This window comes from Pelophylax lessonae (genome assembly GCF_965119305.1).
Source record: "Pelophylax lessonae genome assembly, chromosome: 9".
Classification (NCBI taxonomy): Eukaryota; Metazoa; Chordata; class Amphibia; order Anura; family Ranidae; genus Pelophylax; species Pelophylax lessonae.
This window is the reverse complement of record NC_138776.1, coordinates 250,009,743-250,027,001: the sequence shown is the minus strand read 5'-3', so window position 1 is coordinate 250,027,001 and position 17,259 is coordinate 250,009,743. Positions and strand designations below refer to the sequence as shown.

The following is a 17,259-nucleotide window of genomic DNA, read 5'->3' as shown; positions in this document are numbered from 1 at the left end:
TATTTAGTGGCCATCACTCACCTGTGCTGATGCCTATCAGTGCCCACCAATGCTGCATATCTGTGCTACCTATCAGTGCCACCCCATCAGTGCCAACCCATCAGTGCCACCCCATCAGTGCCTCCTCATCAGTGCCTGTCAGTGCAGTCTCATCAGTGCTCATCAGTGCAGGAAAAAACATATTTATTTACAAAATTGTATAACATAAGCAAAAAAACTTTTTTTTTTTTTCACACTTTTCGGTCTTTTTTTATTTGTTTAGCAAAAAGTAAAAATCGCACAGGTGATCAAATACCAGCAAAAGAAAGCTCTATTTGTGGGGGGAAAATGACATAAATTTGGTGTAGGTACAGTGTTGCATGACCGCGCAATTGTCATTCAAAATGCAACAGCGCTAAAAGGGGAAAATTGGCCTGGGCAGAAAGGGAGGGAAGTGCCCTGTATTAAAGTGGTTAAGCCATGCTGGAACCAAGCACAGATTTCAGCTTTCCTGAATGAAAAGGTAGTTGCCAAACAGGTCATTAGAGTTACATCAACATCGAGGGGATGTGGTTCTCCCACTTAACCAAGAAAGACGATAAATTGGCTTCCTAGTTACAGTGGAAGGAGAAAGATCCCCCATGGATAAAAAGCAGTCTGGAGTTTTAGAACTGTTCGGTCCAGGTAGAACGTTAAAAAGAATGCGGTCTGTCTTTGATTTATAGTTAACCAGTCCTATCAGGTTGTAGGGGCGGAGCCACAACCCCCCATTGTATGCTGCCATGATGCACCAGGAAAAGGAACTTAATGAAGGTGTTGTCCTTTCTCGGATACAAGTTTACGACGGATAAATAGCAGAACATCTCTAGGGACACCACACATGTTTAGCCCAACCTAACATTCCTGCACTTCAAAAAAAGAATTGGTAAATAAATTATTTATTTTCTTTTCCAATAGTTTTATTGAGATTTTTAACAAAGAGCAGTAAGAACAAAAATCAATAGGTACATCAACATCAAATATTACTCAAAAAATTTGTATATCAGGTTACAAAAATACTGATCAAGATGGTTCAATATATTTGCCTCTAGAACCATTTGTTCAACATGAATAAAGATAAAACCAAAGCTGTGGTTCCTAGGAAAGTATCTTCTCTCGCCCTATTATACCTCACCCCCCCCCCCCCCACCCGAGTCGCACAGGCATTGGAGAGGAACAGGGGCGCCGCCATAGTGTTAGCGACATTACCCAGCCTCTCCATCAGAGCCTAATAAATGGGGTGTGGGGGGGGTGGGGAGACAGGTGAAGCAGATTGTGCTGGCTGTATTCCACCTGCAGCACATCCCGGGGCACAGAGTAAAGAATGATTTTTATTAAATGCAACATCACTATAATAGGCTCATGTTCCTTAAAGAGAAACGAGGAGCGGGTAGAGTAAAGCAAAAGAGAGAATAGGACACAAAGAGAAGAAGTGCACTCTATTTTGTCCAAGAAGGCTTTAATGTTTGCATCCTATGAGGCATCTGAGAGGTACGTAATCCATGGATCCCATATTTTATGAAAAGAAGCAATTTTGTCCGGTGTGGACACTCTGCAATGTGAAGACGTTTCGACTGCTTCTCCATCTCATGATCTGGAAGGACCTTCTTATGAGGATGTGAATCATTCCCCTGTGGAGAATACTGAGGAGCTAGTGGAAGACAGGAGTTCAATTGTACAAGACACAGAGGAGTCAATAGGCCCTTCTGAGGAGTGTATGGAGTCTCAACCTAGTTGTAGCTCTTAAGGGTTGGAAAGTGAATCTGAACCCAGAGATGGGGTGTCATTAAGGCTACGAAGGGAAATACACCCGCCAAAGAGACTGACGTATGATACCCTAGGAGAGTGTTCTCAAGAACAAATTGTAACGCCCCACACAAGTAACTGCCTCTTCTGTTGGGATTCCCAAGGAAGATGATTTTATTCCACCCGCTGACACTATTAGGTTAGCCACTGATTTCTTGTTGGCCTATTGAGAGTGTGACTCGCATTTATTGACCAGTTGTCAGCTTCTATTAGTTCCACACAAGAATGCTGTTAGTTTTAATTCTGTGGTACTTTATATCTCAATGGAGTCTCCCACTTAGGAGTCCCATCATCTTTGGGGACCAAAGACATTCAAGTGGGGGGAGGATGTAGCCAAGTGAAGAAATCGCTACCAGCATCATTAAGGCTGATATACTGTTCCTTTAAGTTTGTTGCTTATTTTGAGGTTCTCCTGCAGATTGGCGTGTTGGATTGTGGAATATATAGTCCAGTGGAGGATGAAGACTGTGCAAAGTGGGCCAGATGGAACTATCCTCCCAGGGAGCTGCAGGTTCCGCGGGGGATTATGGGAGAGTCTATAAATAAGGGACGGACTCGGATGATCATTCTCTTGCCTCGGGGACCGCATGTGGTGTGGATGTGCTGGAGAACTGCTGTGGAGAGCAGAGCGAGTAGAGGCCATGGCCTAGTGCGGAGACACCTTGGAGAGGTGGCGGATGTCACAGAGGAGTGGCTGATCGAGAGCGGAGACACCTTGGAGAGGGGGCGGACGTTACAACCTGGTGCGGAGGACTGTCAGAGGATTGGGTGAGAGATACCTAATTGTAGTGAGCACAGCAGCTCACGGACACAGTGAAAGGGCCTGTGACGCAGCAGAGACACAGAGAGGGCTTTAATGTAGTGGAGCGGTTGCCATGGGACACTCCTGATCTTTCATAGTGCTTGGTGAACCGGGAGGCCTCATCTGTACACATACAGTGGTTCATACTGACTTCATTGTAGACAGAGCCTGGATTACAAATACCCCTTTTTCCCTTTAGATTACAAATATCATTCATGGAATGATTTGAGCTCCTACTGCTGGCGAAGATTAGCAAGACCATGCCCAGGAAGAGACTCATTTAATTCATAGGAAAGGGGGCCCCCTATAGGTGATAGAGTGCACTCTTTCAGGTTATATTTAAGATTGATATGGATTCTCTTTAGATATATCCATGCAGCTGAGTTAGTCAGATCTTACTATAGATAAAATAGTTAGATGAGATTCTGAGTCTTGGGCCACTCAGTGATTCTGGGACTTTAGGATTCAGAATCTCACTTTGGTTCTTTACACTCGTATTTCCTGTTGTGTTGAAACTATATCTGTTCATTTCCTTCTTAAGTCAGTAAACTGATATAATGCTATTCAAGTGTCATTGTTGTTTCTCTGAACTACCATGTGTGCTGTGTGATGGCTAATAAGGCTTACTTTATGATTAAAACTTTTTCCGCACTCTGAACATGAATATGGACGCTACCCAGTGTGAAGTCTTTGGTGCCGAAGAAGGTTTCCTTTTCTACTAAAATATTTCCCGCACTCTGAACATGAATGAGGAAGCTCACCTGTGTGTATTATCTGATGGCTAAGAAGGTGTCCTTTTTGATTGAAACATTTCCCGCACTCTGAACATGAATAGGGACGCTCACCTATGTGTATTCTCTGATGCCTAAGAAGGTTTCTTTTACTATTAAAACATTTCCCGCACTTTGAACATGAATAGGGACGCTCACCTGTGTGTATTCTCTGATGGCTAAGAAGGCTTACTTTATGATTAAAACTTTTCCCGCACTCTGAACATGAATAGGGACGCTCCCCTGTGTGTATTTTCTGATGGCTAAGAAGGTTTCCTTTACTTTTAAAACATTTCCCGCACTCTGAACATGAATAGGGACGCTCACCTGTGTGCATTCTCTGATGGCTAAGAAGGCTTCCTTTATCCTTAAAACATTTCCGGCACTCTGAACATGAATAGGGACGCTCACCCGTGTGTATTCTCTGATGCCTAATAAGGACTCCTTTATCATTAAAACTTTTCTCGCACTCTGAACATGAATAGGGGCGCTCACCTGTGTGTATTTTCTGATGGCTAATAAGGACTCCTTTATGATTAAAACATTTCCCACACTCTGAACATGAATAGGGACGCTCACCTGTGTGAATTCTCTGGTGCTGAAGAAGGTGTCCTTTGTGACCAAAACATTTCCCGCACTCTGAACATGAATAGGAAAGGTCACCTGTGTGCATTCTCTGATGGCTAAGAAGGTTTTTTTTCTGTTTAAAACATTTCCCGCACTCTGAACATGACAATGAATTCTCCCCTGTATGAACCCCTTTATGCTCTAAAGAAGTTTCCCTGAGATGAGATGGTTTCCCGCACCCGTCGGCACTGTCAGATATTAGAGGACTATGTGAAGTATCAGGAGATTCCTCAGAATTAGACATATCCAATGATCTCCTCCAATGGTGAGGTCTGTCATTTATATTATTAGGAACGGGATTTACTTCTGGAGAAGATGCCATGTCATTATCTTCTGTAGTCACATCTTCCTCCGATGTCCTTCTATTCACACCACAGAGTCCGTCTGTCAGAAGACAAGAAAAATTACCAAGAGTTTTCCACACTCATATACACTGCTCAACACTTTATAATCAGAGTATAGCATCAAGTCAGGGAAACTCCTGGGATATTCATCTAGTCAGTGAAGTAGCAGAGGAGGTTGTTACCAACAGGTGCACTAGATGGACAACAATGAGACGACCTCCAAAACAGGAATGGTTTTACAGGTGGAGGCCACTGACATTTTTCCCTACTCATCTTTTCTGGGTATTTGTCACTAGTTTTGCATTTGGCTGGGGTCAGTGTCACTACTGGTAGCATGAGGCCATACCTGGACCCTATAGAGGTTGCACAGGCAGTCCAACTCCTCCAGGATGGCCCATCAATACGTGCCATTGCCAGAAGATTTGCTGTGTCTCCCAGGAGCATGGAGGAGATTCCAGGAGACAGGCAGTTACTCTAGGAGAGCTATACAGGGCCGTAGAAGGTCCTTAAAGAGGACCGGTATCTGCTCCTTTGTGCAAGGAGGAACAGGATGAGCCCTGCCAGAGCCCTACAAAATGACCTCCAGTAGGACACTGGTGTGAATGTCTCTGACCAAACAATCAGATCAGACTTCATGAGGGTGGCATGAGAGCCCAACGTCCTCTAGTGGGCCCTGTACTCATTGCCCAGCATCGTGGAGCTCGATTGTCATTTTTCCATTGAACACCAGAATTGGCAGGTCCACCACTTGCACCCTGTGCTTTTCACAGATGAGAGCAGGTTCACCCTGCGCACATGTGACAGACGTGAAAGGGTCTGAAGAAGCCGTGGAGAACATTATGCAGTCAGCATGACCGGTTGGGTGGTGGGTGAGTGATGGTCTGGGGAGGCGTATCCATGGAGGGACGCACAGACCTCTACAGGCTAGACAATGGCACCGTGACTGCCATTAGGTATTGAGATGAAATCATTGAACCCATTGTCAGACCCTATGCTGGTGCAGTGGGTCCTGGGTTACTCCTGGTACACGACAATGCCCAGCCTTATGTGGTGAGAGTATGCAGCCAGTTCCTAGAGGATGAAGGAATTAATACCATTGAATGGCCCCCATATTCACCTGACCTAAATCCAATAGAACACCTCTGGGACATTCAATTTCAGTCCATCCGATGCCGCCAGGTTGCACCTCAGTCTGTTCAGGAGCTCAGTGATGCCCTGGTCCAGATCTGGGAGGAAATACCCCAGGACACCATCCGTCATCTCATTAGGAGCATGCCCTGACCTTGTCAGGCATGCATACGAGCACGCGGGGGCCATACACACTACTGAGGACCATTCTGAGTTACTGCAATGACATTTCACCAAAATGGACTCGCCTGCTGCATCATTTCTTTTACTTTGATTTTCGGGGTGTCATAGAGATCAGCCCTCTGTAGGGTGATAATTTTCATTTCCATCAAACGATGTGGCATCCAACACATTACCCAGTTCTTACCAGTATAGATCTTAACACATTACCCAGTCCATACCAGTATAGATCCTAACACATTACCCAGTCCATACCAGTATAGATCCTAACACATTACCCAGTCCATACCAGTATAGATCCTAACACATTACCCAGTTCATACCAGTATAGATCCTAACACATTACCCAGTCCATATCAGTATAGATCCTAACACATTACCCAGTCCATACCAGTATAGATCCTAACACATTACCCAGTCCATACCAGTATAGATCCTAACACATTACCCAGTCCATACCAGTATAGATCCTAACACATTACCCAGTTCATACCAGTATAGATCCTAACACATTACCCAGTCCATATCAGTATAGATCCTAACACATTACCCAGTCCATACCAGTATAGATCCTAACACATTACCCAGTCCATATCAGTATAGATCCTAACACATTACCCAGTCCATACCAGTATAGATCCTAACACATTACCCAGTCCATACCAGTATAGATCCTAACACATTACCCAGTCCATACCAGTATAGATCCTAACACATTACCCAGTTCATACCAGTATAGATCCTAACACATTACCCAGTTCATACCAGTATAGATCCTAACACATTACCCAGTTCATACCAGTATAGATCCTAACACATTACCCAGTTCATACCAGTATAGATCCTAACACATTACCCAGTCCATACCAGTATAGATCCTAACACATTACCCAGTCCATATCAGTATAGATATCCAGCATGATATTTTTCCCCATTGAGATCTGATGTGTTTTCAAAGTGTTCCTTTCATTCTTTGGAGCAGTGTATGTTGGTTGAGCATTTCAAAGTTTAGAAGAGATCTGACATGGATCAATGGTACAACCTTACCCAACCAAACATCACTAAGTAATAATGCGACTAGGGATGCACCGAAATGAAAATTCTGGGCCGAAAACGAAACCGAAAATGCAGGATGCCCTTGGCCGAAAACCGAAAGCGAAAATGACTTTTTCCCCCAAATAATTTTAAATTAGATAGAAGAGGGGCATACACAAAAAACAGGCAGCGACGTACACCTGTCGCTGCCACCCTGTCACATTATATGTACTGTGATGGGTTGGCAAGAGGTTAATTTAATTACCAATGGTATTTGTATTATGCAGCATGAGGGGGTTAATATATTGCCACTGCTGGTCACTGATGCATTAGTGACCGACCAGTGGCAGTTATTTAACCCCTTTGTGCTGCATTAGTGCAACCAGTATCAGTGTTAATTAACACTGGCTGCACTGATACTGGTTGCACTAATGCAGTACAAAAGGGGTTAATTTTTTTTTTTATGCAAGAAGATTTATTTTTATGTTCCTATAGAACACAGAATTGCATAAACTTAAATGAAACATTATGTATACATACAAAGTAAAAAAGTACATTTGCTGCTTCGGGGTAATTAACCTTCAAATAAAGTACATGTCTTAAAAACTGACATTATTTCAAACATTAGAATAAACTTAATTACAAACAGCAAAGTAATTGAACTGTGTTTGGAATAATTTGGTGTTTGTTACTGCCATTTCTGCACTGCTTCTTTTCAGTTCAAAGGCAGGGAGCTTTTGGCAGATACTGGTCAAGATAGCCCAAGAGTTTTAACAACTAGTTTCACTGGTTGTCATGTGGACGCTTTGCTAGAGAAAAAAAAAAAAAAAGGATGGCTCAGATTTCATGAGGCTTGGAATGTGTACGTAGCTGCTTGCTGTTCTGCATATTTCCCGCCCACATCCCCCTCTCTGTCCTGCACATACGCCGAGATAGGAGAGTGGGCGGCCCCGGGCAGACAGAAAAACTGGGGTGGGAGGGGGGAGGAGGATGAGCTGCATGCCTTTCTCCTCTCCTGTCCGTGTCTGGGAGGGGTGAGTACTGCTCGCTGCTGGGCTGTGTGAGAGACGAGGTGTCACAGACGCTGCGCTCTGCTGCAGCCACAGCCCCTAATTGAACAGACTGATTCTCCTATCCTACGGACGGGAGAATCAGGGACTTTTCAAACCTGCGCTGCGGCCATTAATTTCAGCATTTTAACCCATTTTCGGCCGAAATGGGATAGGCCCATTTTCGGCCGAAATTTCGGTGCATCCCTAAATGCGACTGAAATGATGACAATGTTATGGTTGGGAACATGACGTTATATTGAGGAATGGAGAAGGACCTTTAATTTGGTGTACAGCATCTCCTCCTCATTTGTTTGTGATAGGACATTATATTGAGGAATGGAGATGTGGGAAGGTAATAATAAAAATAAATAAATAGGTATTTTTCTGGAGTAATATATGTCAGTCGAGCATTTTAAAGTTTGTAGCACCCTCCTAGGTAGATGCTAGGAAAAGGTATATATATGGCCCTGTCTGCTTATTGGGGGGGGGGGGGGGCTGATCATTCAGCTAGGCTGTCATGCGTTTCCAGGTGTGCCTGTTGCGCTTGGGGAGTCTCCCCTCTGTGTTCAATGAGGGGTCTTTTTGGACAGTGGAGGAAACCTGACCAATAGCGCACCAGGGCTTGTATCTGTCTCGCTGGGCGGGACCTGCCATAATGCACCCTGGGATGGGGTATAAGTCTGAGGGGAGCACATGACAGAGCATCTTTGGCGGGAAGCAGAGTCCCAGGAGGATGCTGGCGGCTGTCACTCCTCCTGTCAGAGGAAGCAAGTGTGTCCTGGGCAGTCGGCCTAGCGGACCGGAGGTTGAGCTGGGCTGCAGGAAAGGATCCAGAGTGCTGTGGAGTGAGTGGAGCCGCTGGGCAGAGGTTTCTGGGAAAAACAGTGTTGTGAGTACTCGAAACTGCCCAGGGGTCTGCCTAGGAGAGGGGACCACTCCAGAAGGTCAGAGGGATCTGGGAGCCAGCTAAACAGTAGGGAAGGCTTAGAAAGGGGGTGCCAGTGTCTAAGCCCTGAAGATAAGTGAGAGAAAGGGGGCACCGGTGCGGGCCCTGAAGTATTCAGCAGTTCATACAAGTAGCTACCTCAGCAAGGAGTGCTTAAGGGAGCTTAAAGAGGACTTCATTATTCGGGAAAGCAGTCAAAAGTCAGTTCAGCGTTAACAGACAGCAGGCCAGTGTTAACCAGCATCAACTGGCGTTGACCGGCATTTAGCCAGCGTCAAGTCAGTGCCAATCGGCATTTTTCAGTTGTTCCTAGCAATTTGTGCATAGTTGAGCCAACGGAGTATTCCACTCATCCCTTTTCCTATCCAAGTTACAAAATAAATACAAAACCCAAAGACACTGGACTGGTCATTGTCTCAGTGCTCACACTTGGAGAACATGCCTAAATGTGCTGTTGTTGCTAGCGGTAACCCAGGGGGACCCATATCCAGCAAAACGGCTGGGAATTGTGCTACAAGTTTAAAAGAGATCTGTGGTGGAACTGGGTGCAATCACAACACCAAACTATGACAACTAACCAGATCAATAATACCACCCAACCAAACATCACTAATTAAGCTTTAAACCATTCTTGCATAATTACCCGAGCTGATATCTGGAGAAGTTTCTTCCTCTTTAACTGCGTCCATCATCCCAACCTTCTCAGTAAGCTGCTGATCACCCCTCACATACGTCTTTTCCTTTATAACCTCATTTTGTACGTTTATCAGATGTTCAACCTTAACCAACAAAATGGCAGAAATAATATTAAATACAAAAAAATAAAAATAATAGAAACATTATATCTCTTAGGGCCTGGGATCATTTTCCTATATTCTCATTCTCATCTACCTGATGATGGTGAGGGATGGTGTGATCTTCCTGTGTGGAATCCCGGGAATACGGAGGACGGGGACATCTCTCTGGTGGGTTTCTGTAGCTGGATGACTCCACCATGGTGTCCTGGTACTGCTTCCTGTGTCCCTTTGGAAACTCTGCCTCCACTACAAAATACTCATCCTCCTCCTCTTTTATCTCTTCTTTAATGATGACCTGTGTGTAATCTCGGGAATACAGAGGACGGGGACATGTCTCTGGTGGGTTCCCATTACTGGATCCATCTGTAGGAAACACACACACTGACTGAATACATTGTTTCTATGTGTTTATCAGATGATGGGGGATCTAGGTGGACCCTCCGTACTGCTCTCTCCTTTACAATAAAGTCTCCTCTTACCCGGTGATGTGAGGGGCGGCTGATTTTCCATCTTGAAGTCTTTGTAGAAATGGGTCTATAGATCCTCAAACATCAATCCATATATCCAAACAGTTTTTGTATTTAGTGGCCATCACTCACCTGTGCTGATGTCTGGAGAAAATTCCTCCTCTTTAACTTTGTCCATCACCCCAACCTCTTCCCTGAAATGCTGATCACCCATCACATACGTCTCTTCTTCCTCTTTAACCTCATCTTTTATATCTATCAGATTTTCATTCTAAACAAACAAAATAGCAGGGAATGGTTTCTTTAAAATGTGAGCACAAATAACCTTATACCTAAAAGTGGAATATATTTTCATACAGTCAGATCACTTTTATGATCTCAACATCCACCTTCACCTACCTGATGATGGTGAGGGATGGTGTGATCTTCCTGTGTGGACTCCCGGGAATCCGGAGGACAGGAACAACTCTCTGGTGGGTTTCTGTCACTGAATGACTCCACCATGGTGTCCTGGTACTGCTTCCTGTGGCCTTTTGCAAACTCTGCCTCCTCCATTACAAAATCCTCATCATCTTCCATTTTTATCTCTTCTTTAATGTTGACCTGTGTGGAATCTCGGGAATACAGAGGATGGGGATATCTGTCTGGTGGGTTCCCATTACTGGATCCATCTGTAGGAAACACACACACTGACTGAATACATTGTTTCTATGTGTTTATCAGATGATGGGGGATTTAGGTGGAGCCTCCGTACTGCTGCATCCTTTACAATAAAGTCTCCTCTTACCCGGTGATGTGAGGGGCGGCTGATTCTCCATCATGATGTCCTTGTAGAGATTCTTGTATCCTTCTGAGAATCCTCCTCACCTCTCCGGTTAGGTCTGTTTTTTATTAATAGAGATAAGAGTGATGTCATGTGACCTCACAGAATCCTCTTCACCTCTACGGTCAGGTCTGTACTTTATTAATAGGGATAATAGTGATGTCATGTGACCTCCCAGAATCCTTCTCACCTCTCCGGTCAGACATGTGTTTTAATAATAGAGATAAGGGAGGGAGTTTAACTGCACATCCCAGTGGCGGAACTACCAGGGGTGCAGCAGTTGCACTTGCGACTGGGCCCTGGAGTTCCGCCACTGAAGGGGGGCCCGCTCGCCCCCGTTCTCCCACCTTGAGGGGCCCGTCCGTTCCGCCGTGCAGGGGAGGGGGCCATGCAGCCGGCCGCTGCGGGGGGCAGAGCTAAGCGGCATCCTTTTCATTGGAACCTGGACCGCCCCCTCTATCCTCTCCAAAGAGAGAGAGAGAGAAGACAAACTATGTGCAGAGGTGGACAATGACAGAGTCAGCTGACCAGCTGACACCAATCAGCTGAAAGGGGGAGGAGCTCTCCCCTCTGTAAGGAGACCCATGACACCCAGGCATCTCTGGAGCCGGTAGCTGAGCCCTGAGGGGAAATCGATGACCAATTAAGTAATTTCCAAATGTTAGTGCATCGGATCCCATCCTCCATTACCTCTGCCTCTTACTAATCCCCCTCCCCCCTCACCACAGATCTGATCCCTGTTTCCCCCATCACCTCCACAATAAAGATAGAGATGAGATCTGTGGTGGTGGTGTGGGGGGATGGCACCACCACTGCTACTAATCCATCCCCCCTCACCACCACTGCTGCCACTGATCCCACCCCCCCTCACCACCACTGCTGCCACTGATCCCACCCCCCCTCACCACCACTGCTGCCACTGATCCCACCCCCCCTCACCACCACCACTACTGCCACTAATCAACCCCCCTCACCACCACCGCTGCCACTGATCCCATCCCCCCTCGCCACCACCACCACTAAACACCACCCTCACCACCACCGCTGCCACTAATCCCACCCCCCACTGCCACCAACCCCTTCACCCCACCACCACTGCCACTAATCAACCCCCCTCACCACCACCGCTGCCACTGATCCCACCCCCCCTCGCCACCACCACCACTAAACACCCCCCTCACCACCACCGCTGCCACTAATCCCACCCCCCACTGCCACCAACCCCTTCACCCCACCACCACTGCCACTAATCCCACCCCCCTCCCTACAACCGCTGCCACTGACCCCACCCCCCTCACCACCATCACTACTGCCACTTAACAACCCCTCACCACCACCGCTGCCACTAATCCCATCCCTCCTCCCTGCCACTGCTGCCACCCACCTCACCATCATCACTGCCACTAATCCCACCCCCCTCACCACAACCACTACTGCAACTAATTCTACATTCTTCACGACCATCATCGCTTCCACTAATCCCACTCCCTTCACCACCACTGCCACTAATCCCACTCCCTTCACTACCACCGCTGCTCCTAATAACCCCCTTCACCACCACCGCTGCGACTGATCCCACACCCTTCACCACCACCGCTGCCACTAATCCCACCCCTCACCACCATCGCTGCCAGTGATCTCACCCCCCTCACCACCATCACTGCTGCAACTAATCCCACACTCTTTATGACCATCATTGTTCCACTAATCCCACTCCCTTCACAACCACCACCGCTGCCACTAATCCCACTCTCTTCACCACCGCTGCCACTAATCCCACTCCCTTCACCAGCACCGCTGCTACTAATCAACCCCTTCACCACCACCGCTGCGACTGATTTCACACCCTTCACCACCACCGCTGCCACTAATCCCACCCCTCACCACCGCTGCCACTAATCCCACTCCCTTCACAACCACCACCGCTGCCACTAATCTCACTCCCTTCATCACCACCACCACTGCTGCAACTAATCACCCTCTTCACCGCTGCCACTAATCCCATTCCCTTCACCACCACCACCGCTGCCACTAATCCCACTCCCTTCACTACCAGCACCGCTGCCACTAATCCCACTCCCTTCACCACCACCACCGCTGCCACTAATCCCACTCCCTTCACCAGCACCACCGCTGCCACTAATTCCACTCCCTTCACCACCACTGCCACTAATCCCACCCTCTTCACCACCACTGCTGCCACTGATCCCACCTCTTTTCCCCACCACCGCTGCCACTCATCCCACCTCCTTCACCACTGCTACTCATCCTATCCCACCTTATCTGCCACTGAACCCACTCCCCTCACCACCAATACCGCTGCCACTCGTCACCCCCCTCACCTCCACTGCCACTGATCCCACCCCCTTCACCACCACCACTGCCACTCATCCCACCCCCTTCATAACCTCCACTGCTACTCATCCCATCCCACCAACACCACTGCTGCCACCCATCCCACCACCAATGCTGCCACTCATCCTATCCCATCCCACTACGCTACCACTCATCCCATCCCATGCCACTACGCTGCCACTCATCCCATCCCACCACCGCTGCCACTAATCCCACCCCCCCACTGCCACTGCTGCCAACCCCCTCACCCCACCACCACTGCCACTAATCCCACCCCCCTCCCCACAACCGCTGCCACTGATCCCACCCCCCCTCACCACCACCACTGCCACTTATGACCCCCTCACCACCACCGCTGCCACTAATCCCATCCCTCTTCCCTGCCACTGCTGCCACCCACCTCACCATCATCACTGCCAATAATCCCACCCCCTCACCACCACCAATGCTGCAACTAATCCCACACTCTTCACGACCATCATCGCTTCCACTAATCCCACTCCCTTCACCACCACCGCTGCGACTGATCCCACACCCTTCACCACCACCACTGCCACTAATCCCACCCTCACTGCCACTCATCCCACCCCCCTCACCACCACCACTGCTGCAACTAATCCCACACTCTTTATGACCATCGTTGCTTCCACTAATCCCACTCCATTCACCACCACCACCGCTGTCACTAATTCCACTCCCTTCACCACCGCTGCCACTAATCCCACTCCCTTCACCACCACCACTGCTACTAATCACCCCCTTTCACTACCACCACTACGGCTGATCCCACACCCTTCACCACCAGCGCTGTCACTAATCCCACTCCTTTCACAACCACCACCGCTGTCACTAATCCCACTCCCTTCATCTCCACCACCGCTGCCACTAATCACCCTCTTCACCGCTGCTACTAATCCCATTCCCTTCTCCACCACCACTGCTGCCACTAATCCCACTCCCTTCACTACCACCACCGCTGCCACTAATCCCACTCCCTTCACCACCACCACCGCTGCCACTAATCCCACTCCCTTCACCACCACCACCGCTGCCACTAATTCCACTCCCTTCACCACCACCACTGCCACTGATCCCACCTCTTTTCCCCACCATCGCTGCCACTCATCCCTCTTCCTTCACCACCACCGCTGCCACTCATCCCACCTCCTTCACCACTGCTACTCATCCTATCCCACCTTATCTGCCACTGATCCCACCCCCTTCACCACCACTACCACTGGTTACCCCCCTCACCACCACTGCCACTGATCCCACCCCCTTCACCACCACCACTCATCCCACCCCCTTCACAACCTCCACTGCTACTCATCCCATCCCACCAACACCACTGCTGCCACCCATCCCACCACCAATGCTGCCACTCATCATATCCCATCCCACTACGCTGCCACTCATCCCATACCATGCCACTACGCTGCCACTCATCTCATCACTGCTGCCAGTCATCCTATCCCATCCCATCACCGCTGCCACTCATCCCACCACTACTGCCACTCATCCAAACCCACCACCGCTGCCACTGATCTCATCCTCACCACTGCCACTGATCCCATTACATCCCCCCATCACTACCACCACCGCTGTGACTCATTCCAACCCCATGCTCAAGGGTGTCCATGCCTCACCCCTGTACACCTGAATAGGAAGGGCAGCATATAAAGGATCCAATCCCCTCTCCACTGCAGGAGTTCCTCTATATGCTGCCCCTCCTATCCAGATATACAGGGGTGACGCATGGGGCTGGGTTGCCCAGGGGGTCAGGGGGGCCCTTCATGGTTTCTTGCACCTGGGCCCCGAAGGTTCTAGTTACGCCTCTGGCTCATCCTACTTATGTAATTTCACTGGGGGACTGCAATCTGATTCTCAGTGTTATGCGTTCCTCTGTTTCTGTTCCCCCAGCATAAAAACAGATCAAGAACATTTTATTTATGTAATTAAAGATTATATATAGAAAATAATATCTTATTACCTCCTCTGCTGCCACTTCCAGCTACGTCTCCTCTCTACTTCCTCCCAACTCGCCTCTGAAATTCCTATTTATATCTGACATCACTTCCTCTGTGGACCTACATCACTTCCTGTCAGTATTTTTACATTACTTCTTGTCTTTACCTCATCACTTCCTCTCTATACCGCATCACTTCCTGTCTGTGCGTTCCATCTGAGAGAAGTCAGGTCACCACCTTGTGAACCATATTGGGATTTTTGTACTTAGGGTGATCATAGGCGTATTTGTTCCTCGCAGCAAAACAGTTGAGTACTCTCGGTGATGTTTTGGTTATTTGCTCTAACAGGTAACTTTTAAGGACTGGCTTTCAGGGTGTTCTCCCTTCATCTTCTTCCGAACAGAAAAACAGGAACATTCAAATATTCATCCAGGGTTTAGAAAGTCTCATTGATTATATAAGTATTGGCAGGAAGTATTAGATAAGCAAAATTCTGTTTATGATATTGTGCTGACTCTGGATCCCGTTCTAATTCTTCTGGGGTACGTAGATTCTCCACAATGGATCATGATCATGTAGTGGCTATTACGATATCACTTTTTATACAGCGAGGAAAAAAACGATTTGATCCCCTGCTGATTTTGTACGTTTGCCCACTGACAAAGAAATGATCAGTCTGTCATTTTAATGGTCGGTTTATTCAGTGCCATCTTAAAGCGGAGTTCCGGGCACAAAATCGATATTTTTTTTTTGTGCCCGCTTGTTCCCCTTCACCTGAAAAGGAATTGGATAGTTAGGGTTTTTTTTTTTTTATTTACTCACCTTGTAATTGAAGATCAAATATACTCACCTAGTCTTCACTTCCTCCCTCTGTGCCGCGGCTCCGCCGTCACTTCCGGGCTTGCACTGATTCCTGGGAGCTGAACGTCATCGCTCCCAGGAATCAATGCGACAGCACCGGCCCCGCTCGTCACTTCCGGGCGACGCCGCATTCCCCTGCTAAACAGCTTCTGGGCATGCCCAGAAGCTGTGGAGGAATGCGGCGCCACACCGGAAGTGACGAGAGGGGCCGGTGCAGGCGCATTTTGGGAGAAGAAGACGCCGAAGAGGACCGCGCCGGCTTCAGCTGCCCACAAGAGAGATGGAAACGCTGTGGAAGAAATTTTATAAGTGAATATTTCTTCTAAAAGGTAAGTGCGAACCGGGACAGATCAGAGGCTAGCCATTGTGGAATGCACTAGCCCTGACTGTCCCGGGGGTATGTTTGTTGAAAAATGATTTCTGTGCCCGGAACTCTGCTTTAAGAGCCTTATAGGCCCCTGGGCAATGCAGTGCACTGGGGCCCCCTGCCTACACAATCACGCACGAGAATAAAAATGTAAGAGAGTACAACTACCTGGAGTATATACCTTACTATATACATATTACAGGGAACACTATATACTACAAGAGTCTCTTGTAGTATATAGGATTCCCTGTAATATGTAAATAGTAAGGTATATACTCCAGGTAGTTGTCTCTTGTAGTATATATTGGTCCCTGTAATATGTATATAGTAGGGTATATACTCCAGGTAGTAGTTGTACTCTCTTGTAGTATATATCGGTCCTTGTAATATGTATATGGACTATTTACACATTACAGGGAACACTATACTACAAGAGAGTACAACTACTACCTGGAGGATATATACCTTACTATATACATATTACAGGGACCAATATATATATAGAAAGGTATATCCTCCAGGACAGAGTTGTCTGTCTCTTGTGTCATCATCGATTCCATGATCATTATCATTGCCAGCCATGAGAGAGTTAAAAAAAATATATATATCAATATCATCAGATTCATATTCAGCCTGGCACTGTGGGCCGTGGCACGGTGGCAGCCTTACCTTTACAACGGCTCAGCAGCTGCACATGGGGAGGCCCGGGAGGAGGTGGGTGGAGGCGGAGCCAGTCGGGTCGAGAGACGGAGTTGGAGGGAGGAGAGGAGCGGAGGACGAGCCGACGAGGAGGAGGATCCTCCTCCGAGTCCTCCGCTGTGGCGCCGTACATCCTGGGTCTGCTCTGCTCACGTCACTGGTTGCTAGATGCCATTCGGGCTGGCCTTAGCAACCAGTGTACACTACAGTCAGAC

At 47.8% G+C, this 17,259-nt stretch overlaps 2 protein-coding genes across 2 annotated transcripts in view; both read right to left on the bottom strand.

Annotated features, from left to right (window-relative positions):
- Positions 1-17,259, bottom strand: part of LOC309564361 (uncharacterized protein) — a 1,000,117-nt gene that overhangs the window by 488,491 nt on the left and 494,367 nt on the right. The gene's annotated exons all lie outside the window — the stretch shown is intronic.
- The window catches only part of LOC309563366 (uncharacterized protein), a gene marked incomplete at both ends in the record, with an annotated part of 148,511 nt that overhangs the window by 81,977 nt on the left and 49,275 nt on the right, over positions 1-17,259 (bottom strand). The window contains 1 exon segment of the mRNA XM_082267761.1: positions 3,388-4,096. Coding sequence (XP_082123887.1) covers positions 3,388-4,096 — 709 coding nt within the window.